Here is a 26,473-nt window from a genome sequence, read left to right on the forward strand (position 1 = left end):
GTCGGGAACCAATCTAAAAAATGTTTAACAAAGACAGAAATCATTTTGAGTTATTAACAGAGTCGTAGACCAATTTGAAAATTTAATACTAAGATTTACTTTTTTTTTTCCCTTTACATTTTCCCCTTTTCCTCCATTTTTGCATTTCTCACTCCCATGATTTGGCAATATCGTCCTTATCCATGTAAGATTACATAAAATATTTCATTACAACTCATCACACTTATCATCAACACGACATTGAGTTGAGTTGAGTTGAGTTGCGTCAATGATCAAAACACTTAGTCAGATTCATTGTCCTAAAATAAATCAAAATTCATATATTCGTATATTTACTCGTTTCCTCAACACTATGTAACATTTCATCATGTCTTCTTCCACATTCTTCTTACTCCGTCGAAATGCCACTAAGAACAAATTCAACCTCACACACTCAAACCCTCACGTGCGTGCACGTGAATTCTCATCGGAACCAAAGAAAAAAGAACGAATTGAAAAGATTCTAATAGCAAACAGAGGCGAAATAGCATGCAGAATCACCAGAACCGCAAAACGACTCGGAATTCGCACCGTCGCTGTTTACAGCGACGCCGATAGAAACTCCCTCCACGTCGCATCTTCCGATGAAGCCTTTCGCATCGGTCCTCCGCCAGCTCGTCTCAGTTACCTCAACTCTTCTTCCATTCTTGATGCTGCTTTGCGTTCTGGTGCTCAGGTAGGTACTGATTGTTGAGATTTTCAACTTCAATTCGGTTTGTTTTGTGATTGTGATGATTGATTGATTAGGCTATTCATCCTGGATATGGATTTTTATCGGAGAGTGCTGATTTTGCTCAACTTTGTGAAGATAATGGTATTGCGTTTATTGGACCTCCGGCGTCCGCTATCCGAGACATGGGAGACAAGAGGTATCATTATCAGTTAGAGATATGCTATGTAGTACCCACACTTCATATTGTAGATGTAATGTCATTAGTTAATAGTTAGTTAGTTTGTTAGTCAGTGTAACTTTGGTTCTGCCGCGATAAAAAATGATTCAGTAAGATTGATTTTAGTTAAAAGTGAGTTGTCTGTAAAACAGTTCATATAAGTGATCTCTATATAAGTGATGTAAAACAGTTGCACTGAAGTAAAAACACTTTCCTGGTGTCAAATATAATTTCATTTTATAGTTTGTGTATATTATATCTCCTCCATGGCATCTATCAATTTTAGTTACGTGTCTGGTATATATATATGGTTACAATCACTTTCATCTTTTTAAATTATTCGGAGGTCTACGTGTTTGTGTCTGTGTGAGGCATTATTGCTGATCTCTATTTTGTTGGAATGAATTAATCAGTGCATCGAAGAGAATAATGGGGGCTGCAGGGGTGCCGCTTGTGCCTGGATATCATGGGGATGAACAAGATATTGATAAAATGAAGTTGGAGGCGGATCAAATTGGGTATCCGGTCCTCATAAAGCCAACTCATGGAGGAGGAGGAAAGGTGCTTCCTAGTGCTACCTTCATATATTTGCTCCCTTTCATGATCCTTTGATTCAAAGATGTGCTACTCTTCTTTCTTTTATACTCAATTTACTCTCTGACCTGGATGAATGATTATCATAGTACTGAATGAATGTGTTTGGGCAGTTTGGCCATTTTGGAAAATTCTTTGCGCATTTAGTCCAATACATTGTAGGGTTTCACCTTGTTCTATGTTCTCTTCTTGGATTGCTGATTTCATGGCGCAGTTATGATTCTGTCAACCTTATTCATCCTGTCTTCATTCATTGGTTATAGTATGATGAGTATCGTTATTATAATGTGTGGCTACACTTTAGGTTCCTACATGTTTAAGAGTTGAAAATCTGTTCTAAGAATTGCACATTTCGTTTATTGTCAAAACAGATAAGAAAGAGATCAATAAAGACAATCGTTGTTGTTCATGAGGTTACGGTTTCATTCTATTGAAATTTTGTACAATGTGAATATTGTAGGGTATGAGGATTGTGCACACTCCAGATGAATTTGCTGAATCATTCCTTGCAGCACAACGTGAAGCAGCTGCTTCTTTTGGTGTCAACACAATTTTGCTGGAGAAGTATATTACTCAACCGAGGCACATAGAAGTCCAAGTAATTATATTGCTTTTATCACTCATCCTGCTACCATTTTTCCAAGAAGCTTCATTTGCTGCTTACTTTTCTTCTGAAAAATTTAAAGTGTCTCAAAATATAGTCCTAGGACTTTTTCAGTTCTTCAGAACTTAACAGGAACAATGGAATTCAAATAGTGACCATCAATACAAAAATATCCATTTGTCTTGGACATGAGCTCATAAGTTATAACAGATTATTTTCTGTTTGAAATCGTAGATATTTGGGGATAAGCATGGGAATGTTCTGCATTTAAATGAAAGAGACTGCAGTGTGCAGAGAAGACACCAAAAAATTATTGAAGAAGCTCCAGCAGTAAGACTTACATTGCACCGCCTAAATATTAGTTTTTAAAAGTTTTACTGGAGTTGTGAATTTGTAGTTACACATTTGCAGCCAAACATTTCTGCCGAGTTTCGTGCACACTTGGGTCAAGCGGCTGTTTCTGCAGCAAAGGTAAGGTCCTTTAGTTTCAAAAGGCTAATCAGTATTTTCTCAGCCACTTGTAGTTGCTTCATTAATCTTTGAAGGATCTGAAGTTCTTTGACTTCTTTCAAGAATGAAAAGTTTTAGATAAGTTGTATTCATGGCTGGATTAGTTTCTTTTCTACGCTTTCAATGCTTAAGATGAGAACATCACAGAATATTAAAATTCTATGCTTAAATTTTTTAACAAGGAAGTCCCATGTTAAGTTTTAGCAATAATGTTTAGTTATTTATGCAATTTATAAATAGTTATATGGTATCTTTTAGGAACTGTATTTCAGAAGTGAGCAAAGTTAGAAGCCTAGTAGAGTGTAGAGGGTGTGTTAAGAAAGAAGAAAAGTGTGACGAAAGGAGGTTAGTGTGGCATGAGGGGGTAGAGGGAGAACTACCTAATTTGGACTGTGACAGAGGCTTATCTTCCTTTGAAGACCCTTGGCTCTGCACCCTTGTAGTCATTACTTCTGATTTTGTTTCATTCAATCATTTCAGTGCTACTTTTAGGTTTCTGTTTAGTTCTGTTTTGCCATATTAACTGATTCTATGGCAGTTTTATGACTATGTTTGGCTTTAATTTTTATGCTTTAATTTTTCTGCGTGTTGTTGAGCATCAGGTATGGTTATGTGGTTTTTGTTGTGCTAAACTCATGCACATGCCTTTCCTTATTTAATTAATTTTAAACAGTAAATAATAAAAAGTAGTCTTTATTAAAATATTTTTGAGTAATAAGGTGCGGTTACCTTTTGCTTATCTCATAACTTCATGTGGTTTGAAGATCTTCATTATATTCAATAGCATGTACTGATTTCTTGTTTCTTTCTGATGGCTGAAGGCAGTTAACTATTATAATGCTGGGACAGTGGAGTTTATAGTTGATACGGTCTCTGGCCAGTTTTACTTTATGGAGATGAATACCCGTCTTCAGGTGCCTGGATTGATATTTACTGTCATTTTGTCCTAGAATTGTGGCTTACCTAAGTATAACACGGGGGCATGTTAGTACAGGTTGAGCATCCTGTCACAGAGATGATTGTTGGTCAAGATCTTGTTGAATGGCAAATACATGTTGCGAATGGAGATCCTCTTCCACTGAGTCAATCACAAATACCAATATTAGGTGATTCAGTTTTTCCCGTCTCTTTTCTTTTGGTGGTGGGTGGGGGTTAATATCCTAGTTCCCCTCCTGTTTATTTAGTGTGTGGGTTAGGGACTTTTTAGGTTGACTTTGCCTAATTCCATATTAAAAACTTAATGAACTAAAGTTGACAGTTCTACAGATCTGTGGTGAGTTAACTATATTCTTAATTTGATTAGGTTCCCCCGAGATACTATTGGGAAAAACCCAAGTCTCACATACAAAAGATAGGACTATTGTTAAGAGTCTATAAAGAGTGACATCCCTCACCTTACAAGCCGGTTTTGTAAGGATGAGTTAGGCCCAATGTAAAAACCTAATAGACACAACAGAGAAAACAATCAAAACATCAGTTTAAGAACAAAATTTTCTGTATTAGTGGGGTGCTTGGAAGTCGAGTATTAGTATCCCTCCTAAATTTTGAGTTTTTGACAAATACTTCGCTTGGGAAAAAAAATTCTTACTACTATTTAGTATTTATGACTAATTGCTGGAGTCTTCTCAGCGGCATCCACTGAAACTTACTTAAAAATGACAAAAAGAACTGTTTTTTCTGAAAATGAGATCATATAGAATGTTGTATAAGTCATCAGTTGAGCTTGTTAATTATTTATTTTTATTATACTATTGTGAGAATGTGTGTGAAATTATGTCTGTTATGCCTATACTTTGAAGTTTATCTATATTATAATTATATGTTGTGGGAGCAGGTCATGCTTTTGAAGCTCGAATCTATGCTGAAAATGTTCCAAAAGGATTTCTTCCAGCAACTGGAGTACTGCACCATTATCACGTTCCAGTCTCATCAGGGGGTCAGTTGTGCAAAGTTAGCCTAGTAGTTAATTTATGGTCAATCCGAAAATTTATCCTACTTTCTGCTGTTGGAAGAACATGAAACTCCAAGATACTTTACATTTTTTTTTACTAACTGAAAATTTACTATCTTGGCAGTCCGGGTGGATACTGGGGTTAAAGAAGGAGATGCTGTTAGCATGCACTATGATCCAATGATTGCTAAGCTTGTAGTGCAGGGAGAAAATCGTGCTGCAGCATTGGTCAAACTGAAGGATAGTTTGACAAATTTTCAGGTATACTTGAATTTTGTGTTGATCTTGCTATAGGTAATTTGATGTAATCATGATTATGAGTGAGGCTTAGTTAGTAAAATGTCTGCTTTCTCGTATTGACATGTCATAGTCATACAACTTGCCCTTTGTTAGTCTCTGTATTTGTTATCTTTGGGGCCAAGGGTTGACAATGTAGGGTGGAATAGTACTAGATATGTAAGAAAGTTGGGCATTTCCGACCAGTTCCCATAGAAGAAAGAAATTCATGTAATCTTAAATCAACTATATTTCTAGCAGCATTCCATCTTTTAGAAATCATGCTCCATGCGTAAACTTCTAATATATTCTTGCACAGGTTGCAGGTCTACCAACTAATGTCAACTTTCTTCTAAAGCTCGCTAATCACCGGGCATTTGAAAATGGCAATGTGGAGACTCATTTTATTGATAATTACAAGGAAGATCTCTTTGTGGATGCTACAAATTCAGAGTCTGCAAAAGAAGCATATGAAGCTGCTAGGCGCAGTGCATCCCTTGTAGCTGCATGTCTCATTGAGAAAGAACATTTCGTATCTGCTAGAAACCCCCCTGGTATTGTTTCATTCCTGTTTAATGTTCTGAGTTGTTTTTGTTTGCTTTTCCTTGGTATTTACATCTGCCACTATGTTCAGGTGGCAGCAGCTTACACCCTATATGGTATAATTCGCCGCCTTTCAGAGTCCATCATCAAGCCAAGCGTACAATAGAACTTGAGTGGGATAATGAGTATGATAGTGGTAGTTCAAAGATCTTGAAGCTTACCATCACTTACCTGCCTGATGGGAGGTACCTGATTGAGGTATCTCCTAACATGAAACAGTAATTTTTTCCACATTTTATTGTGCAACAAATTCTCAAATAGTTGACTAAAGATGGTATTGTATACTTTCAGACAAATGAAAATGGAAGTCCTGGTTTAGAAGTTAAAGCAACATATGTAAAAGATCATGATTTTAGAGTTGAAGCTGATGGTGTAATCAACGATGTTAACCTTGCTGTATACTCGAAGGTATTTCGCCTTCCTTTGCATAGATGATTTTGGAGTGTATGTAGATTGATTTAGTAACACAAAATTGCTGCCGAATTCTCTTTCTTGTCAAACATAAAATTCTTGATATTCTATTGATTGCCTTCCCTTGGGATTCAGGAGCAAATGAAGCATATTCATATTTGGCAAGGGTCCTTTCATCATTATTTCAAAGAGAAAATAGGCCTCAAGTTGTCTGAGGTTGAGGAATCCCAACATAAACCAAAATCCGAATCATCTGGCGTTCCTCGAGGAGCTGTTGTGGCACCCATGGCAGGCTTGGTGGTTAAGGTTCTAGTGAAGAACGAGACTAGAGTAGAGGTGGGACAACCCGTGTTAGTATTAGAAGCGATGAAGATGGAGGTATAGCTTCTTTGTAAATGTTGTAAATTTCTCTCTTTGGTGTCTTTGTTTATCTATTTAGGAGGCTATAACCAACATTGTTTTGCTTTTTCTCTAGCATGTTGTAAAGGCACCATCATCTGGCTATGTACACGGGCTACAAGTTACAGTGGGTGAACAGGTTTCTGATGGTAGTGTTCTCTTCGATGTAAAGGTTAGATAATTACCTTTTCTATTCTTCACATTGGTCATGGTCTGGATATAATACTAGTTGTTTTTTATTTTACTTCACTATATCAATGCATGGATGTCTATCAATAACTTTATTCACTTCATTCTTATTTGATGTTTACTTCATTTTGTAAATATGATTTTTAATACGTAAAAGTCTGCTTGTTTAAAAAGAAAGAGTAAAAGATTAGGTTACCAAAGTGCCGATAAAAATGACAATTTATCTGGACTGTGTTCAAATATATTTTTTCCGCTCATTCACATAGTACTTCCAATCATTTTTTTTATTCTTCGGCATTACTAAATTTGTTAATTTGTTTCTTCAAGTTGACATTATACAACTCAGGTTTGTATATTTGAATTTTGCCATTTAGTTTATCTTGAAAAATATAGAGAAGGTACAAACCATATATCCGTTTAATTTATGGTTTTGTGAAATACCTTGTTAGGTTACTGTATCCAATAAACACATTGGTCATCTTCTCTGAAACATGAAACTCAAAAATATTAACCGTGTTCATGTCTAATACGTGTTTGATTATAATTTCGAACTCTAACAGGGCACTTTAAATTTTATTGTATCTTCGTGTCTTTTGTTTCCATGTTCACACCTCTTAGGTCATCAGTAGTGTAATCATTTCAAACCATATTGAGAGTTGTGTTTGGGCAGGATCAATAAAATTATACAGGAGTACAACTTCAGGCAAGAGTTTTTGAACAGGGACCTGATTCTGGATGGATGGTTAAAAGTGAAGCAATCATGTGAGCTTCTACAGAGAATACATATGCTGCTTACGCAGATGAATAAACAACGCCTGCAGATTGATTACTTGTTGAAAAATCTATGTAACCCAATTGTCAAGTTACAATGAATGAAATAGAATAATGCAATCAGTTCCTCCAGTTATTAATAATAACAAAGCTAGTAATTGCTTCAGTTTTAGATAGTCTTCCATAATGAGTATTTTCCTGCGCTTTCAGTAGATCTCTATTTCTTCTCTTTCTTGGCTTTCCTTATAAGATGAAATTTAGCACTTCAAATTATGCACTAGTAGAAACGATATGCCAACTGCAAATCCAAGATGCATGATTACTATATGTTTCAGGGAAACAAAGGAACTAAAAATTTCAGGAAAAAAAAAGTAATTTATCGATTCGTTGCCAGCATTTTTGGTCTTATCCTAGTTGTCTTTCAACTTGCATTGTTTTTCTTCTTCTAAAGACCGGACTGACCATAGCTTGGTATTTGCATTTGAGACAACGAATTTGTTTATTTCATCATTCATCGGGATTGCATCACTTCAAGGAGATATAAGATGCAACAAGTAACAACCTTTTAGTTGAACAATCAAGAAATTGCTTGTTCTATAATTACAAAATTCAATAATAACTCCATCATTTTGATTGACAAGTTTTTACACCATGCTACCTTTGAGTTAACTAAATTTTGACGGACGCTTAATTTGAGTGACCAGCTCTTAAACCAAAGTTAATCAGATAGACAGGAAAATCTTCAAATTGAACATACAAAATGTCCGCAAGACCTTCAGATGTGCTCACACATTTACTGCCCTAGTCCCATACATGTATATCTCTCGATTATCATCTAATATGGTTTCGACTTAACATGAGATTATAGTAGACATCTCCAACTAAACCAAATCCTTCTCAGTACAACAAAATGACACAAGATACCATCATAGTACATTTATACAAAATATAGTAGATTCTAGCCTGGCATATCAAGAATCACAACCAGAATAGACTCCATTGTCCCTCAACAGTCTTTTCTCTTCTTCAACATAATTTCCCCCCCTGCTTGCTTGACCAAGCTCCCTTTTCCTCTTTTCTGCTTTATAGATTTGCCTGCAGACATGAAGTTCATTAACCTAGTAAGCACCATAAGGCAATGAGATTAGTGGGAATTTTCAAGATGTCAAAGTTTACAGATTACAAGCAGAAGAGTACGAAGCTGTCATAATACGGATTTCAGAAGCTAATAACTTTTATGAACCAACACAAATTAAGTCATACACTATGGTCAAACAAAGACAGTATAAAGAAACACTGATATTCTAATTTATGTCTTTTGCTTTCATTCACACAAAACTTTGGCTTAACCCGAGGGATATGAGGTTAAATCACTTAATAGTTAATAGTAAGATGATATACCTATGATGTCCCTGAAGGTGTAGCCCAGTGGATAAAGGGTTGGGACGTCGAAGGAGGTCCAAAATTTGATCTTTGCTGCCAAGATTTCCCCCTCCCCTCTAATAATACACTAATAACAAACATTTCCCCCTCCCGAAGGAGTCTAATAGATTATTTTTTTTGGTGTTAACCCTCCGATTTCCAGGGGACGGCGGTCCTAATTATCTGGAGTTCGGTCGTGAGGTAGGTATAGTCTGACCAAGAATTATTCCACCTAAAAATCAAACTAGGGTTCTCTGAACGATAATACCTATGATGTTTTATGCAATGAAGAAACTCTTGAAAGAATTTCTGTGAGTAAAGATAAAAAAAGAACAATTTTAAGGATAATTAACTGTACATTTGAATTAGTCAATCCTTTGAATGTACTCTGATTTAGGATATTACTATCTGTCTACCACAACTGTATAGCACGATAAGGAACCAGCTTGCATTGCACCTACTGAAGGTCAAGATAGGAGGTATATACCCCAACAACTGAATCTAAAACAGTGATCACAATACACTAATAACAAGGAATCACTTCCACAACGGACATCATCAAATTGTGCAATTTCTCTTCCACACTATTATCTGTTATCACTCAATTAACTTCTATTCTATCATATTAGATGCCATTCACAAAATGGTCTTGAAATAATTGCTACATAATTAAACTGGTTCATCAGCGCCATTCTATCAAGTTATAAACTTACCCACCCTTAGATTTAGCCCAATTTACCTTTATCAATATGATCACAGATATTCAAATCAACAAATGAATGGACTAGCAAAACCAAGGTTTCATTGCTTGGATGAGTGTCAATCCACATTCTAGTGTAAAGACATTTAGGCTTTGTTTGGTAAAAAATAGTATTTAACTGGTAAGCTAGCTTATAGCGGATAGACTTATAGTGGATAGCTGATAAGCTAGCTTATAGCTAATAGCAGATAAATTTGTTGATTGAATTTACGGTCTTTGATAAAATTAACAGTTGAACTAGCTTATAAATATGAAATGACATTCCTTCAAAAAAAAATATGAAATGACATAAAAGTGATATATTTAATGAATAGTTAATTTTTTTCAAATAAGATTACATGGGTCAAATTGAGATAAATGATGATAAGTTATAAAGCTTTAAGCTATTAGCTAATTGGATTAGCTTATCAAAAAACACTATAAGCTAGTAAAAACAAACCATAAGCTCGTGAGAAAATAACGGTTACGAAACAGACATACATTTTTTAATCAAATGAGCTTATAAGACATAAGCTATAAGCTCAAAATTATGTCATACCACAAACACTAATTGAGGGGCATAATCAAATTAAAAACCTATGCACATCGTAGAGATGGAGACTCACCCTGCAAGGAAGAGGACAACCCCTCCACAGCGCCATTTCTGAACTCACAGTCATCAACATCCTCTTCATCTTTGTCTCCAGAAGCAGCAACCATAGGATCAACATCAGACTCCCCTTCAGAGTCGTCTACACTCATCAAACGTTCGGTATCATCCTCCAACCTCGCTACTCTTTCATGCAGTCCCCTGAACTTCGTGTCCACAGACTTGAGCAATTTCTCAACCCCGCGTTTCTCATCTTCCAGTTTTCTGTTTTCTTTCCTCAGCTCGCTTATAGTTGCCAAATTCTTCTTCACAGTTTCCTCTAATTCAACATTCTTTGTTCTTAACACATCAAGTTCGTAACCGTAGTCATAGTCATAGTCATAGTCATAGCTACTACCTTCATCATCAACACCCTTCAATTTCTTGACTTGAACCTGCAATTCATTGTTTTTCTTTGTTAAAAGTTCAATGGTTTTACCATAAGTTGAGCCAATTATTTTGAGTTCTTTGAAGAGATCTTGGTATCTTTCTTGAGCTATTTTGGCTTTCAAAGATAGTTCCTTCTCTCTTTTAGCGAACTCTGACTCAACATGGATGGTTGAAAGGCTCTCCAATGAAAGCTCCTCTAGTCTGTCAAAGTGAAGCGGCCCTTCAAATGGAAGTATCTCCATTTCAAAGTCTGTGAATGGAAGGTGGAAGTGAAAAAAGGGATCTTGAAAGATGTTATCAAAATGGGTTTTCGATTTGTGCTTAGTTGGATTTGGAAGATGAAGAAGACAACGCTGCTTCACTACCAAAATGAGGACAAATTTGTACGTTACAAAAAAAAGTGGATCTCACTGTTTGTTTGGGAATCCATTTTCCCATGTTATTTGAACAACTATTTTTATACGCCAACTTACGGGACAATCAAAATATATAAAAGAAGTAGATTTTGACGCAAAAACCAAAACAATAAAGAGAGAAAATGAAAATATAATGTTAGTATAAGAAAGTTGTTATAAAATGGTTGTTTAAATATTATTTCTCTTTTCAAAATGTGAAACCGCCTAAAGTTTCGTTCAATAAGAAATGAGTGTTAAGGAGAGTCTTAAACAAAGAGTGTACATAAAACTCCACAAGTCCCAAATATTCTACGACATTTTCATATCGAAGACAAATTAGTTTTTTTTTATAGTTAGAAACTAATTTTTTTCCTTGATGAGAGAATCTCAATGACTATTATGAATTTTCAATCGTGAAAGAAAAATTGAGTCTTTACTTATTGTGTTTAAGCTTAGTGTTTTAGGTGTTAGTTTAAAAGCATTTTTACTCTCAATTTAAAAAAAGTAAATTTTATTGATGTGACATATTCATTAATGACGTAACAATGCTTGTAAACGTTTTTTTTGCTGACATGAATATTTAGTGTAACTTGTGTAAGCTTTGCCACGACATTAATAAATAGGTTATATTAGCAAAACTGACAAACAAAAAAAAAAAGGAATGAGGGGTGAAAATTAAGAAAAAAGTGAAATTTAGGGAAAAAAACTGATTTTAAAAATAAAAAATAAAATAAAATAAAGTGACCTACGTTTCATTTAAAAAATGGTAGTGATATTTGAACAACTATATGAGACAACTTTTGGTGACAACTTCTTTTTTCTCTCTTTTCATTGGTTAAAAACAATGGAGAGAGAAAAAGGAAGAAAGAGAATAAAAGGATAATGTGAATAGAGAGAAAGTTGTCAAAAGGTTGTCACAAAATGGTTGTACAAATATCATTTCTCTTTAAATGAATGAATAGGGGAAACTAATTTAAGCTTTGGGTGTTTATGCTATTTGAGTTATGAAATGCATAAAAATCAAAGGCAGCGGTAGAATGATCAAATGATCAAAATGTGTAAAATAACTTTTTTGATTGATCGCGTGCATACAAATTTACTAGTCCAAAATTTATCGATAAGCGCTAATCCTACCGACTAAAACAATGTTGCCTATATAATTTAGTCTTGTTCGGATATCTATGCGCGTAATGAATAAACCCTCGTGTTGCTTGGGATACATGGTGCCTCACATTTAACTTTGTTTTCCAGTTTCACGAAATTTTCCATTGCTATGCAGAATGTGGTTTCATAGATTTCAATAGACTTGAGAAAGATTTGATTGACTCATATTCGACTTTATTTACACTCACCTAACCTCCAATCAGTTTAGGAGATTTTGTATGACCGTAAATATCATGTTTTCCGATTTCGGCAAACAAATTATCTAGTTTTAGATGTAAACAAATTCTCTCATGCATTGTTTTATCTTTAGCTTTGATCTATGAGATCATTCGAGTAGACATTCATTATTGCACGTGAATATTATCGTCACTGCACCATGCACGGTGTACTTGTTTATTAGCATTTTTTGTTTAATTTTAGTTTTGTTTCAACTTGCTTTGGATCCCTCCAAAAGGTGAGTTACTTTTCTCCTTCTAAAGGCCTGACTGACCAACTCATAAGGATTGCATCACTTCAAAGAGATATAAGATGCAACAAGTAACAACCTTTTAGTTGAACAATCAAGAAATTGTTTGTTCTATAATTAGGAAATCCAATAATAATTTTGGTAATTGATAAATTCTCTGTTGGGTTAGTTTCAATCATTTTGAACGAGATTTTATACCATGCCACCTTTTGAGTTCACTATATTGATGTATGATTTATTTGAGTAATAAGTTAAACAAAGTTAATCTGGTAGACAGGAAAATCTTCAAATTAAACATACAAAGATGTCCCACAACACCTTCAGACGTGTTTACATTTACTACCCTAGTCCCATACATACATGTATATTGCCATTCAAAAGTGTAATAAGAAGGGAAAAGGATGGCCTAAGGGATTATTTATATGATATATTAACATTAGACCACTGAAATCTCAAAAACTAAGCCAGTGCAAATAGAAGCAAACTTCATTGCTTAACGGTTTAGTACAATACTTTAACTTAGTCTGTGTTTGTTCAAAACATAACTTCATAATATCACGGTGTTAAAACTTCAAAATATAGCTTGGTAATATCACAGTGCAAGTAAAATTGGGATGTGGGATTTTGCTAATAAAATGTGGAACCAAACAAATGCTTATTTCCCAAATCCAAAGTGCCCGATTGATCGATTCAGTTTTTTTTTTTTCTTTCTTTCTTTCTTTTTTTTACAAAAAAGAAGGCAGAACCCAAGAGAAAGAAAACTAAGTGATTAATCTAGCATTCCGAGGCATGCAAGCGCTAGAAATGTCATCAAAAAGGAGACGTTGAAGCTCTCTAGGAGGAGTCTCAATCATATGTAAATCAAAGGTGTCCAAAGATAGACTAAAATTAGCTAGCCAATCTGCTGATCTGTTTCCTTCACGCCATGTATGGCTGATATGAACATGCCAACTCATGTTTTTTAGGTCACGAATGCACTGAATCAAGGTAGGAACATTTCCATTAATGTTACATTTCCCTGTTACCATGTCAACTAAAAGTGATGAGTCGCTTTCCACTTGCAAGTGTGTGATCCCCTGTCTTCGATCCATATCCATACCAATATACATGCCCCACATCTCTGCATGTAACGCGTCGCAAGAACCTATCTTACGAGCATAGCTATTCAAACAATTTCCACTGCTATCACGGAGAAGGCCACCGCATCCCGAGAGATTAACTGAGCTTTTATGCACGCCGTCACAGTTGAGTTTAACCCAACCCTCTTGGGGTGTCTTACATCCAATGAAAATAGTGTCAGTAAGTTGAGGTCATCCAGTTACGTGTGTTTGTTCGCAGTTATCAATCTCCATAGCCATCTTAAGAATCACATCAATTGGATTAAAATGTCGATGGAACTCCTCTTCAAAAATGCTCTTATTCCTCCACGTCCACAAGTGCCAACATGTTACCATAAAGATAGTTTGCCACTCAATTTTGTGTGCTCCCATCTTCTTGTTGTTGAGATTGTTAAAGATCCAATCCCTACAATTCAAAGAAAAGAAATTAGTAATTTGATTAGAAGCTACTAACCTAAGCCAAACTCGGGTTGATTGCACACAATCTCTCAGAACGTGGATGATTGTTTCATCTTCATTTCCACATGTTGGGCAAAGAGGGGATATTCCACTTCCCCACCTACTTCTGCGATAGTTCGTTAAAAGCCTCTCGTGGGCGGCAATCCACATGAAAGTTTGAACTCTGTGAGGCCCTTTCCAACTCCACAAAATCTTCCAATTCCCGTCAATGGAACAATTTCTCTCTCGTTGCAAGTTATAAGCACTTTGAATAGTAAAATGACGAGTATTTTTTTTCTTTCTACTTTATCATTTTGTAAGGTGACACTATGGTCCGTACAAATTTGGCCCCCGTTTCTTTATTTTAGTAATTTTAGTCCCTATAAATTTTTCAATTATTACTCCAGCACTTTTACTCTATTTAAAACCTCCAAATCTCATAGTTATTAAAACAAAATCACAAATTAAATCATGTTAGACATTTCTTTACATTAAACTCTCTAATCATGTTAATCATTTATAATTCCACTTAATTTAAATAAAAAATAACACTTTAACTATTTTAGGTGGATTGGAGAGTAAATGAAATCTAAGTGAAAGAGTGTCAAGTAAATCAAAAATAGATAAAGTTGATAGCTCAATTTTAGCAATTCATATATGTACTGCCAAGTAAACCACTCACGAATAAGAAAAGTTCTCTCACTAAGATACATCCCTAGTATAAGGGAGGAACTTTGTTCATCTCTACCATAACTTCGAATGTACAAGTATGAAAAAAAAAATAGATTTTGTGTTGTGTGAAAGTGTGTACTTTCGAACTAAGACATTGAGCTCAAATAATTAAGAAGTCCCCCCTAAAGACGAATGATTAAAAAGATCTATGTTTGATTTCTAGGAGAAACAATTCTTAGTTAAACTTTATTTAAACTACAGAATTACTAGACCCCATCTCATAGGAACCAAGAGGGTTAACAAAAAAATAGCTTTCGAGTAAAATGTCATTGGAAAGTGTTTGAAAGTACAATTTCGAAAACATACGTGGTTTTTAAGAAATGTTAGGGTGGGGAAAGTTCCTCCTATAATATAATTATCACAATATAAGTGTCGTAAATTTCATATGAAATTGTTATTCTACAATATTAGAACTCCAACACTCCATAGTTTATAAGTTGTTAAAGCATCTCAAGAAAGAAAAAAAATATGAAAAAAATATTGGACAACATTATAATTTTTATTCTGATTCTGATTCCAAAAGGGCGCTATTCAAATCATTTACAGTAGAAACTCTTTAATTTAATACTCGGTAAATTAATAAACTCTCTAAAATAATAAATTTGTCCGGTCCTGACTTGGGCCAATGTAAAAAATTGAAAAACTCGATAAAATAATAAGATAATAATTTTTCGGGAGATCCCTTTATAATTTTCAGTCCCAAGAAAATCATAAATTAATAATTTATAGAAACTGAAAAAAATATATTAAGAATACATTGAACACATTTGTTCCTCTTGTTTACATTTACTGTACTTCAAAAGTCATTATTGATTTCCAATGCATATGAACACAGTAGTTACTAATTTACGTTGAGTCCCAAGGTTCGCTGCAACGTAATTCTAAGAGGCATAGACTAATTTGCCTTTTTGTTTGGTATGTACAGTATAATTACTTAAAAACTCTTTAAATTAATAATTATTAATTTATCGATAAATTAATAACTCTCTAAATTAATAAATTTCTCCGGTCCTGACATTATTAATTTATAGAGTTTTAACTGTACAATCTAAAATGGTTTCGACTTAACACAAGATTATAGCAAACAACTCGAACTAAACCAAATCCTTGTATAACAAAATGACATGATACAGTATCACAGTACCTTTATACAAAATGTAGTAGATTCTAGCCTGGCCTATCAAGAATCGAAACCAGAATAAACTCCATTGTCCCTCAACAGCCTTTTCTCTTCTTCAACATAATTTTTCCCCCTGCTTGCTTGACCAAGATCCCTTTTCTTCTTTTCCTTCTGAGAAAAGGAAAGATTCTTCTTGTCATTCCTAGTCAGAACAGTTGGCATTTGCTCTCCTAGGGAAAGAGCCTCTCTTGTTTTCTTTCTCTCTTCATATGTTTCTTCAACTTCCTTCTCGACGCGTTTTTCCTTTCCACTGGACCAGGACCAATCATTCTTTGTGTCATCTTCTTTGGGTGGAGGTACCTTTAAGACTGAAGGTCCGCCTTTATAGCCGTATCGCTTCAGAGCTTCAAAGTCAATTGGAGCCTTTTTCTGCTTTGTAGATTTACCTGAAGACATGAAGTAAGTTAAACTAGTAACTAAGCAACATATGGCAGTGGCATTAGTGAGAATTTTCAAGATGTCACAGTTTACAAGCAAATGAGTATGAAGCCATCATGATACGGATTTCAGAAGCTAACAATTTCAATTATGAACTAACGCTAATTAAGTCACACAATATGGTCAAACAAAGACAATAATATATTGCTAACGGAGGTATAACAACCCCGATATTCTAATTTACATTTCCTGGAAAATATCTACTCTAGTTGCCTTGAAAGTCAAGAAACTCTTGAAAGAATTTTTGTGAAGATAAAAAGAACTATTATAGCATTATCGGCTGATTTAGGATATCATTATGTATCTACCACAACTGTTTATGAACCATCTTGCATTGCACTAACTGAAGGTCAAGATGGGGTATATATATATCCCCAACAACAAAATCTAAAACAATGATCACAATACACCAATAACAAGGAAATACAAGGAATCTCTTCTACAATGGGGCATTATGAAATTGTGCAATTTCTCCATAATATTATCAGCTATCACTCAATTAACTTTTAGTTTTCGCCAGAACTCCTAATTTATCACATTAGATTTCAGCCACAAAATGATCTTCAGATAATTGCAACGCAGAGGTTTCATACCTTGGATGAGCGTCAATCCACATTCTAGAGATGAGATTTTTATTAAATAGACCCAAAACACAAACACTAATTGTGGGTTATAAACTTATAATCACATTAAGAAAGAACGGACCTATCAACATCCTAGGTTCAAGTAAGTACATTTGTCCAAATACTATTTTCACTTATCAAACACTTTGTAGCACCGATACTTCAGCTTAAAAGTGTGGTGTCCGTACACCAACACTACACACGATTAGATTCAATTAATTTATTTTCTCAAATTAGTACCAACATCAAAGTGTTAGTGTCATGTTCATGTCCGTTGTTAGTGTTTCATAAATCACACATGAATACATTGTAGTCAACAAAATACTCAAAAAATACTCCACTTAAACATATAATTCAACATAGTTATAGGATGATGCACACCAAAATACCTTTGGATTTTTTGGCTCCAGTTTCACTATCATTTTCAGAGTCTGAAGATGAGTCGTCATCATCATCACTCCATGGCATTGTCCTCTTCATAGTATATATTATATAAACACAAAACCCTGTTAATTAACACATAAACAATGTCATTAAAATCTAAATTAAACCTTAAACCTCCAAAAATGATTAATAAATAAATAAATAAATAAAAGTACTACAAAAATGGTACTACTCTGCAAACAAACAGTGAAAGAACAATAGATTTAATCAATTATTAGGAAGTGATGAGGTTGCAATCAAACACAAAAACCCATAAAACTTTGAAAACTGTTGTGAAACAGACAAGTGAAAAACCTGCGCGTGCAGCAGTAACATTGAGGAATAAACAGACATGAATGAATTTTGGGGGAAAAGGAACCAAAACAAAACAAAAAAGCATAAAGCTGAAAAACATGGATTGAAGAGAATACCTAGAAAGAAGCAGAGACAGACAGAGGCTCTGTTCTTCTTTGTTGATTGGAATTTTGATTCCTGATTGTTGCTTGCTGGGTCCTCGCAATCACAAACCCTAATTACTGGTTTTTAGGGTCTTCCCATTGCGATTCCTCAATGGTTTTTTGTTAGTTACACCCCCCTATATCCTAGCCACACTCCGTTCACCCAAATATTTCATCATAATGCCCAAAATAACCTTGCCCACATTTTCTTATGCATTTTATATCTAAGTTAATTAGGGTTAAATTCCTTAAAAAAAATATCTTAGTTAATTATTTAAGTGACTGTTATAGTTATTTAAAAAAAAAAAAGACTTTTATATTAGGTTTCAGCTTTTTTATCACGATAAAATCAATAAATTACTCTTTGATTTTGTATCACACGCTGAAATAGGTCTATCAGATTTTGATATTTCAAAAAGGTCTCTGACTCTTTTGAACTGTATAGTTTGTTCGTATATTTAACTGCTTACAATCAATTAAGTTTTTATATTTTAAGACCTAGCTATCAATTTGATTCATAAATTTATTCACGCAAATTAGTTTCTAACATATATTCTTTGAAAGATTAGTATGAATAAAATTTGACATAATCATGCACCTTTTGGAAATATTCATAAAATCTAGGACTTATTATTTGAAAGCGTTTTACAAAATCATAAACTGATTTGACAGTTTACTTCCTTTTTTTTTTTTTTGCTACGCTCACGTGGATAAAACATTATGGTGTAATTTGATCCATACAGTCAACCATACTTAATGGAATAAAGATTGATTGTTATTTTTGTTTATTACACTCACGTGCATAAAATATTAGTTTTAAGGCATACTTCATTTGGTCTGATATTCAAGCAACAAAAAAAGAATGCATCCTGTTTGAGAAAGTTGAGTTACACCAACAATAAATTGGTTCAAGTGGGAAGGAATTTAGACTTCTTAAGTATAGTCAGAAGTTCGATTTCTGGCCATTGTGTATTGAAAAAAGAAATCCAATTGAAACAAGAGACCATTCTTGTGTGATTCACAAATTCCCTACTAGTAATACCGTAGTAAAAAATATTAAAAAATTGACTCACAGTACATGAACTAGATTATTATACTAGTTGCTTCAAATCACGTTGTCTGCATATTCTAGGAAAAATTTGATATAATCTTGAATTGGGTGAGTCTACTTCAGTAATTATAAGGGTTTCAATGAGTTGAGCTTTTCCTGAACTATTCAAACTAAGCTGTACTAAATATTTGGTCAAGCTCGTTTGTTGATTAAATGAGTCAAACCTATGTGATGAGGGTCAAGAAGTAACTCAAGAGGAAAGCAAAAAAGGAAATTCAAATCACGACCTTAGGATAATTGTCAGGTTTAATATATTTTTTTAAAATAATTGTTAGGTTATAAATGTGTCTAATTTAGTGGTAATTTTTCATTTCTAAGTAAAATAGTTTACTTTCTAGGGAAAACTATTTTATTTATTAAAGTTAACCAAAATGTTGTTGCCCTAATTTTAACCTAAATTCAGTGCTTGCTTTTACTGTATTACCCCTGTTTGAAATATCAAATTGCAGAAATCTCCTATTTATTAAAGTTAACCCGAATGCTAATTGTTGCCCTAATTTTAACCTAAATTCATTGCTTGCTTTTACTGTATTACCCCTGTTTGAAATATCAAATTGCAGAAATCTCCTATTTTAAAAATTTAAAAAAAAACAAATCACTCCTATTATCTTTTATTTATTAAAGTTAACCCGAATGCTAATTGTTGCCCTAATTTTAACCTAAATTCAGTGCTTGCTTTTACTGTATTACCCCTGTTTGAAATTGCAGAAATCTCCTTTTTTTTTTTTTTTTAAACAAATCACTCATATTAACAAATTGTTCCTATTTTGATTGCAAGACAAAAATCGTATTGTTCCTAATGGCTTGAATCTGCTAATATCATTTGTGTATGATGATGATATATGCAATGATTTTCAATGGGTATGAGTTTTTTCTTTCTCCACCATGTTTTGATATGTAGCTTTATTTTACAAATTGCAGATTTTGTTGATGGAAATGTGGACTTGAGGATATGCAGGTATGTTTGTTTATTTCACTTTCATTATGTAATTGTTTCATTACTAATATTGTGCTCATCATTGACCCGTGCGATAGCATGGGTTAGCAAATTATGAGGTTTTGCTTGACATGAAGGCAATTTCCGTTATCTGTCTCATTTTACAATGATTATTAACAAGAGTCAGGGTTAGTCGTTGAAACATGTTGGTGTCTATCTACCGTCTTCTGTTTTTTCACATGGACAATTGTATGTCGCAATATCAAGGGTTACTTCAAGTGATGATTTATAGATATTGATCAATGATGAGGACGGCGAAGATACCGATGTGACATCAAATGTGGTCTACAAAGAAGTTTTCCATAACATATAAATTTAATGTGTAGGACTTTGTTTTGTACTATTGTTTTTCTTGCATATTGATACTATTTATATGTCGACAAACATCATATTTTCTTTTCTTCACTAAACTAAGCCATTAAATTTATATGTTATGTTACAATACCAGGGTCGATGTCATGAAAATATTTTAATATGGTACAATACAAAACGTTTGTGGTAATTAATATTATGACTTGAATTATACTATTATTTCCATTCAACTAAACTATTTTGATACATATTAGCACTTAATATATTTATCGATATATCGCACGGGGTCAATGTTCTAGTATGATATAATTCCACTTACGGGTCTTGGACCAAGGTGCCACTTATGGCCCATCTTAGGCTCATGAGGGGTTCCTATATGTACTCATGCATGTAAGAGCTTATTTGGAGGTAACTTTGAACTGAATTGTGATTTTCTCTTGATAAGATTTGGAGTGAGAATACCTCATTTTTTTTTTATCGGAAATCTAGCTGATTCTTATATATCAATGACATTCTTATGATTGTGACAAATCCCTTTTGCCTTATCAATCATTCATATTTGCTTTTTTGTTTTTCTCCTATGTATTTACTGCTTTAACTTAATAAATCACGAACAAATCTTGGAAGGTCACGAAGACTAAATGTATAGTATTTAAGCACACTCGGAAAGAGACACTATCCTCAAAATGTAAGATCGTTTATGATTATTATTTTTAAAAATATGTCTCTTTTGTGTGTATGTTAATACTAATTCTAGAGAGTGATGGTGGTCCAGCAAGAAAAGCGTATAATTCATAATATTTGTCCAACAATTTCTGCATGGTTAGTTAGCAATTCTTTTTATGTATATATAGGACATGTACTATACTTCAAGCTAAATTATTATTGCTTTTTCTTTCACTTTGTAAGATTGTGAAATTTTGTAAGTCAATTCAGTCTATGCTTATCATTATTCCATCCGTTCGTTAGTGGCTGCTCTTTCTTCTTATGGACTCAAGTTAACACTATGATTTTTTTGTTGTTGATGTTACATCAATTAATACACATGCATCCATTTATAGCATATATGAATTGCTGCATTGCCATTTATTCCTTCCCTATTATGTAGAGTAAATGAACTGCTACATCTATGCATTGATGCTCATATATATTTTTTTTTTGATGCTCATATATATTGTTTAGTAGGTATAGTATATATTTCTTTTAAATTTGGTAGTTGTATGGTGTTGTTATTAATAATAATGATCACAATAATGGTTGGAATGTCCTGAATGCAGTTAAGTTGTGAACCATCCATGAAAGAGATGTATAATTCAAAATAACATGGCGGTATCTTATGCCATTAATGACTACTCTATCTTCTTTTTTATTGAATAATGGTAAGGGTCATGCTAACCGGTGCCCCGGGGCACTGGTTAAGCATACCAAAAAAGGAAATTATTACCATAAAAGGAAGCTGCTTTTGACTTTTTATAAATTAATTAAACAATTTCACTGCATTAACTACTGTATAATTTCCTTTTTAGTATGCTTAACTAGTGCCCGGGGGCACCGGTTAGCATTTCCCTAATGATAATGATGACTCTTGCTAATTACTTTGATTGAGACAAGCAATGTGTTAAGTAAGTTGTAGAAAAATTAGTGAAGATTCAATTCAACCAATTATAATTGCAGTTGATTAATGAAGTTTGGTATCTGTAATATAAGAAATCACTATAATAAAGTGTTAATTGTACAAATTGAATGTATATATGGACCAGTGTTTGTTGTTGTTGGGGTCAAAAAATAGTGACAGCCCAAAAGGATGAAAGAAAAGGACATTGTGAAGGTGGGTATTTCAAATTGAGTCCTGGCTGAGGAATGAAAATACTAATTATGCAAGGTCTATTTAATAGATCATGATGTGTAATCAGTTACCAAATTCTTTTGATCTGTTTGAACAATTGGAGTGGCTGAGACAGTTATAATAAACACTGAACAAATTTGTATAACTGTTAGTTTGAGAGAGAAAGAGCCCTATGAATTATTTTGGTAAAATTTTCGAGAACACTTGGGAAAAATATAGCAAAAGAATATTTTTACTAATATCAGATTCTCTTTTATTTTTTAATGAGCAGAAATCGAACTCAAGACACCTCATGTTTGCAACATTGACACATATTATACATCAACCACTTGCGCTAGATCTCGTTGGTTATTTAAAAAAGAATAACTCTTTTAACTTCTTAATTAGTTTTACAAGATTATAAAAACAATCAAATAACAAAATTTATGTTAGTTGAGAAGTTCTAATAAGTAAGTAGATAAACCGAATTAGGCAAAGCAAAATTGTACCTTATTATTATTTATTGTGTAGTGATTGTCTAAATGAAGTCAAAAACAAAAAAAAACAAAAAAATCAACCCCTTTTAAATAAAGATTTGGATTCCTATTATAAAAGTACAATATGCAGGTTTGAAACCGCAATACCTCACTTCTCTGCACATAATGTGGATGAATTTGGCCACTAGCAATACCTTATGAATCCAATTTATCTAAATTGAAAAGCGGACAATTTAATACATAATTCTTCTTCATGCACGTACCCAAATCAATTTTAATAATTTGGGGCAAGGGAAGTATTTTTACCTGGAGTGACACTTGCCAAATCAGCCTGTAATTCACCAAAATCCAATCATCCAAAAGTAATAGACATTGTCCTAGACCTCCTTGTTGTCTTCTTTCTGCAATATAATTTTGTGACATTTTCTTATATATGGTAAAAGAATACAAAATTGCCTTAGAAAGATACACAAAAACAAAACGAAAAACAGTCATTGACCTTATTATTAATTGAAAGAAAAAAACAATGATGAAAGCTTTGAAAATAATATGATATATATGAAAGACATTGACAAGATCTTTTGCCTGGTTGCTAGCTAGTTCAAATGAAATGATCAAGGACAAAATTTAGGTGAAAAACAACCTCATTTTTCTACCCCCCACAATGAAGTGAAAAGTTTCACATCAATATCAGTCTTATATGCTTTAGTTGTAGCACCAATAAATAAGAGAGTATAGTCAACTGAATTATACTACATTTCTTATTTATTTCTGTGACATTGATTTCATTTCAGTTTTCATACAAACCACAAGTAAATTTTGGTAACATTTCTGTCCTCCTTAACGTTACCTTCAAAAAGCATATAATATATAGCAGCCTCTTATCCTATACTGGCCTCACACAAAGGTTTTTTTTTGCTGCCTTGTTTCTTCTCTTCTGCTTTGATTTGTCACTTGGATGTTTCACCCACTCTTTATTCCATTTTCACTTCAGTTTTTCTTTTTGTTTCTCATTCCAATTGACACCAATAATTATCCTCTTCTTTTTCCAATGTACCTTGAATCTTAGTAGTTGAGGATAGTAACAATTTTTTTCAAAATGAGGGTGTCATATATTTAAAAACAAAATAGAGTACACATGTAACATCAGTGATAAGGGATTAAGGGGCCACCTAGATTTTGTTCTTGGTTTGTGGCTTTGTCATACATATTATCACTCTTTGGGATACATCTTATCGATCAAATTACACCGGTGTAATATTTAACTAATTAGAATTGGTAAATATTAGGAGCTATTTTACGCAAGAATTGCAAGAATACAACGTGCCTTACTTCTTAAAAACTATCATTGATTGGTTAAAACTTAAAATTCATATGTCCTTGTGAGTTTAGCTCAGTTGGTATGGACAATGCTTAATATATGCAAGGTTTGGGGTTCGAAGCCCGACCACCACAAAAAAAAACTGAAAATTCAAACTGAAAATTCATATGAATCTCAACGAATAATGTGAGTCTCATAAAAATTTGATGGAACTCGTGAATTTTAATTAATAAAAGAGAATGTTTTTTAAAAAAAAAAAAAAAGAGTGTGTTGAATTAAGCGTGTGTTTTGAAGGGTGTGCTATAGAATTATTTAAACTATTTAAATTCCAGTCATTATAAAAAAAAACTCCCGCTTTACAGATAAATGTTGAGAAGATTCAAGTAATTCGAAATTATTAACACAATGTACTCCCTATGTTCCTAAATATAAGCAAATTTGATTTTTTAGGCTCATTTCATTAATGATGTATGTGGTTCATAATATGGACCACATACATCATTAATTGAATGAATCTAAAAACTCAAATTTGCTTATATTTAGGAACAGATGGAGTAATTTTAAAGAGGTTTCTCCACGACTTTCAATGTCATCATTTATAAGAAGTCTATTTCACAATAACCTCCGCACAAACATAAAGAGGCAGAGCAAATTTATTTCATGCAAAGTCAAACAAATGCACTGTTGGACCCGAACTCCACCTAAACTCACTCTAATCTACATTAGGAAATTATACCCTATACCCCGACATATGTACTTTCACCCCTATACATTTTCATAAATTCCATTTTTACCCTTTTTCTATTTAACATTTTACCCATTAATTTTTCACTTTCACTTTCAAATTTTTCAATCCCAATTCACTATGAGTTCACCCCCACATGATATTCTTCCATATATGCATTTTGGATTTTTATATTTAATATATAAAACGTTTCCGTAAAATTTTCGGAATACTCATGTGTGCCTTTCCGAAATATTTCCAGAATACTCATGTTAAGGTTTCCGAAACATATACCAGAATGCTTATTCTATGCTTTCTGAAATAGTAAACCGGAAAATTATAGAGAAATGATATTTTGACAACCACTTTTTGACAACTTTTGGACAACTTTCTCTCTCATACTCACATGATGTTGTTATCCTCTCTCTTCCTTTTTCTCTCTCCATTGTTTTTGACCAATAAGAAGTGAGAAAAACAAGGTTGTCAACAAAGTTGTAATCAAATGGATGTCAAAATATCATTACTCAAATTATATATAGCAGTGTTCCGGTGTTGGCTATTTTTTATTCTTTTTTAAAAACTGAAACTTTTGTGTTGTTTAAGGACACGGGGGAGAAATAACTTTGTTGTTCAAACACGCACAAATCACTTCCTTTTCTTGTTGAGTTAATTAGTCTATATCAGCATATTATGTGTTGTTCTTCAAATACGTACAATGCACATTTTTGTTGAAGTTCAAACGAAGGGGGTGCGCAAACAGTGAAAGCCCCACAATCCAATAACACACCTTGAGGAAAAACACCTGAAGGCTTAAAACAGAGACATCAATGAAACCTTAGAAGAAAATCAAAGTTTGAGTATAAAAAAAAAAGACTAAGAACGTAAAAAAAAAAAGATGTGGCTGAACCGGAATTCTTCACAAAACGCTTCTGGAAAGAATACACCGGAACAGTTTGCACGCGTTTTCCAGATATCTACCGGAACAATTTTCGGATTCCTAACCCACTAACCCAAAACCTTGTAAACCCTAGCAAACCTCAATCAATGATTCCAGTAAACAATTAAGAGAACAAACAGAGGAAAGAACACAGAAACGATGAAGAGAACATATGAAAGGAGGCTTACTGTTTGTTGGAAGTAGAAGTAAAAGTAGAAGAATTTATTTATTTATTTTCCAGAAAAAGGGTTGAAAGCGTACAAAGTGTATGCGGGGGTGAAAAGTGAAAGGGTAATTGTGTTTTGTTTTATTTTATATAAAGGGTATATTGGGTAGTTTGTGTCAAATGTTGGGATGAAGGTATAAAAGTAGGGGTATAAGGTATAACGTCCTCTACATTAACGCACACCCAATTACATTAGTTCTTTTTTTTATTTTGACTAACTACATTAGTTCTTGAATATCGATTTTTTTAGGGGGAATACCGAAGTTATTATAATGTTTATGACTACAAAGTAAAAAATTATAAGAAAAAATTAGGATTAGAGGATCTTGCTCTAATTCAACATAGAGAAGATCATTTACAAATAGATTTATATTTATATTCCTTCAAAACACTAATAGGATTTAAACTTGGTACTTCTAAATCTAAGGCTTGTCCTTTTAAGACAAGAGTAAACTTACAAGAATTTTTGTCAAAACATAACATATTTATATATAGGGTTAAATATGTTTTTGATCCCTATAAAATTGCGACCTTCTAAGTTTAGTCCTTACTTAATTTTAATAGCTTTTTTAATCCCTACAAAAAAAATTTACTTATAATTTTAGTCCCTGCTAAAATAAATTTTGTTTAATTATCCTTAAACTCTTAAAT

General features: G+C 33.3%; 3 protein-coding genes across 6 annotated transcripts; 1 reads left to right on the plus strand and 2 right to left on the minus strand.

Annotated features, from left to right (window-relative positions):
* The first annotated feature begins 332 nt into the window (after positions 1-332).
* On the plus strand, positions 333-7,409 carry MCCA (methylcrotonyl-CoA carboxylase alpha chain). Of its 2 annotated transcripts, XM_085729177.1 has the most exons (16): positions 333-715; positions 787-908; positions 1,343-1,490; positions 1,984-2,121; positions 2,362-2,457; positions 2,539-2,598; positions 3,459-3,551; positions 3,632-3,743; positions 4,472-4,573; positions 4,713-4,849; positions 5,184-5,418; positions 5,499-5,665; positions 5,759-5,875; positions 6,014-6,256; positions 6,354-6,449; positions 7,137-7,409. In XM_085729177.1, exons 1-16 carry the CDS (start codon positions 368-370, stop codon positions 7,143-7,145), a joined length of 2,223 nt encoding a protein of 740 aa, XP_085585303.1. In that variant the 5' UTR covers positions 333-367; the 3' UTR covers positions 7,146-7,409. The 2 variants fall into 2 exon arrangements, with proteins under 2 accessions (XP_085585303.1, XP_085585310.1); XM_085729184.1 differs by lacking the exon at positions 7,137-7,409 and having other exon boundaries at positions 6,354-6,519.
* Positions 7,410-7,944: 535 nt separating this feature from the next.
* LOC146956502 (uncharacterized) lies at positions 7,945-10,870 on the minus strand. 2 transcript variants are annotated; one of them, XM_085729193.1, is made up of 2 exons: positions 10,025-10,870; positions 7,945-8,332 (listed from the first exon to the last, which is right to left on the minus strand). In XM_085729193.1, the coding sequence occupies exons 1-2, from the start codon at positions 10,677-10,679 to the stop codon at positions 8,244-8,246; spliced, it is 744 nt and encodes a 247-aa protein (XP_085585319.1). In that variant the 5' UTR covers positions 10,680-10,870; the 3' UTR covers positions 7,945-8,243. The 2 variants fall into 2 exon arrangements, with proteins under 2 accessions (XP_085585319.1, XP_085585322.1); XM_085729196.1 differs by having other exon boundaries at positions 7,945-8,355; positions 10,025-10,863.
* Positions 10,871-15,825: 4,955 nt separating this feature from the next.
* Positions 15,826-18,017, minus strand: LOC146956503 (uncharacterized). 2 transcript variants are annotated; one of them, XM_085729204.1, is made up of 3 exons: positions 17,846-18,017; positions 17,381-17,497; positions 15,826-16,316 (listed from the first exon to the last, which is right to left on the minus strand). In XM_085729204.1, exons 2-3 carry the CDS (start codon positions 17,469-17,471, stop codon positions 15,931-15,933), a joined length of 477 nt encoding a protein of 158 aa, XP_085585330.1. In that variant the 5' UTR covers positions 17,472-17,497; positions 17,846-18,017; the 3' UTR covers positions 15,826-15,930. The 2 variants fall into 2 exon arrangements, with proteins under 2 accessions (XP_085585330.1, XP_085585333.1); XM_085729207.1 differs by having other exon boundaries at positions 17,381-17,465; positions 17,846-18,011.
* Positions 18,018-26,473: the final 8,456 nt, after the last annotated feature.

Source organism: Medicago sativa, chromosome 1 (genome assembly GCF_051527215.1).
Source record: "Medicago sativa cultivar Bolivia chromosome 1, Bolivia_mono, whole genome shotgun sequence".
NCBI classification, from domain to species: Eukaryota; Viridiplantae; Streptophyta; class Magnoliopsida; order Fabales; family Fabaceae; genus Medicago; species Medicago sativa.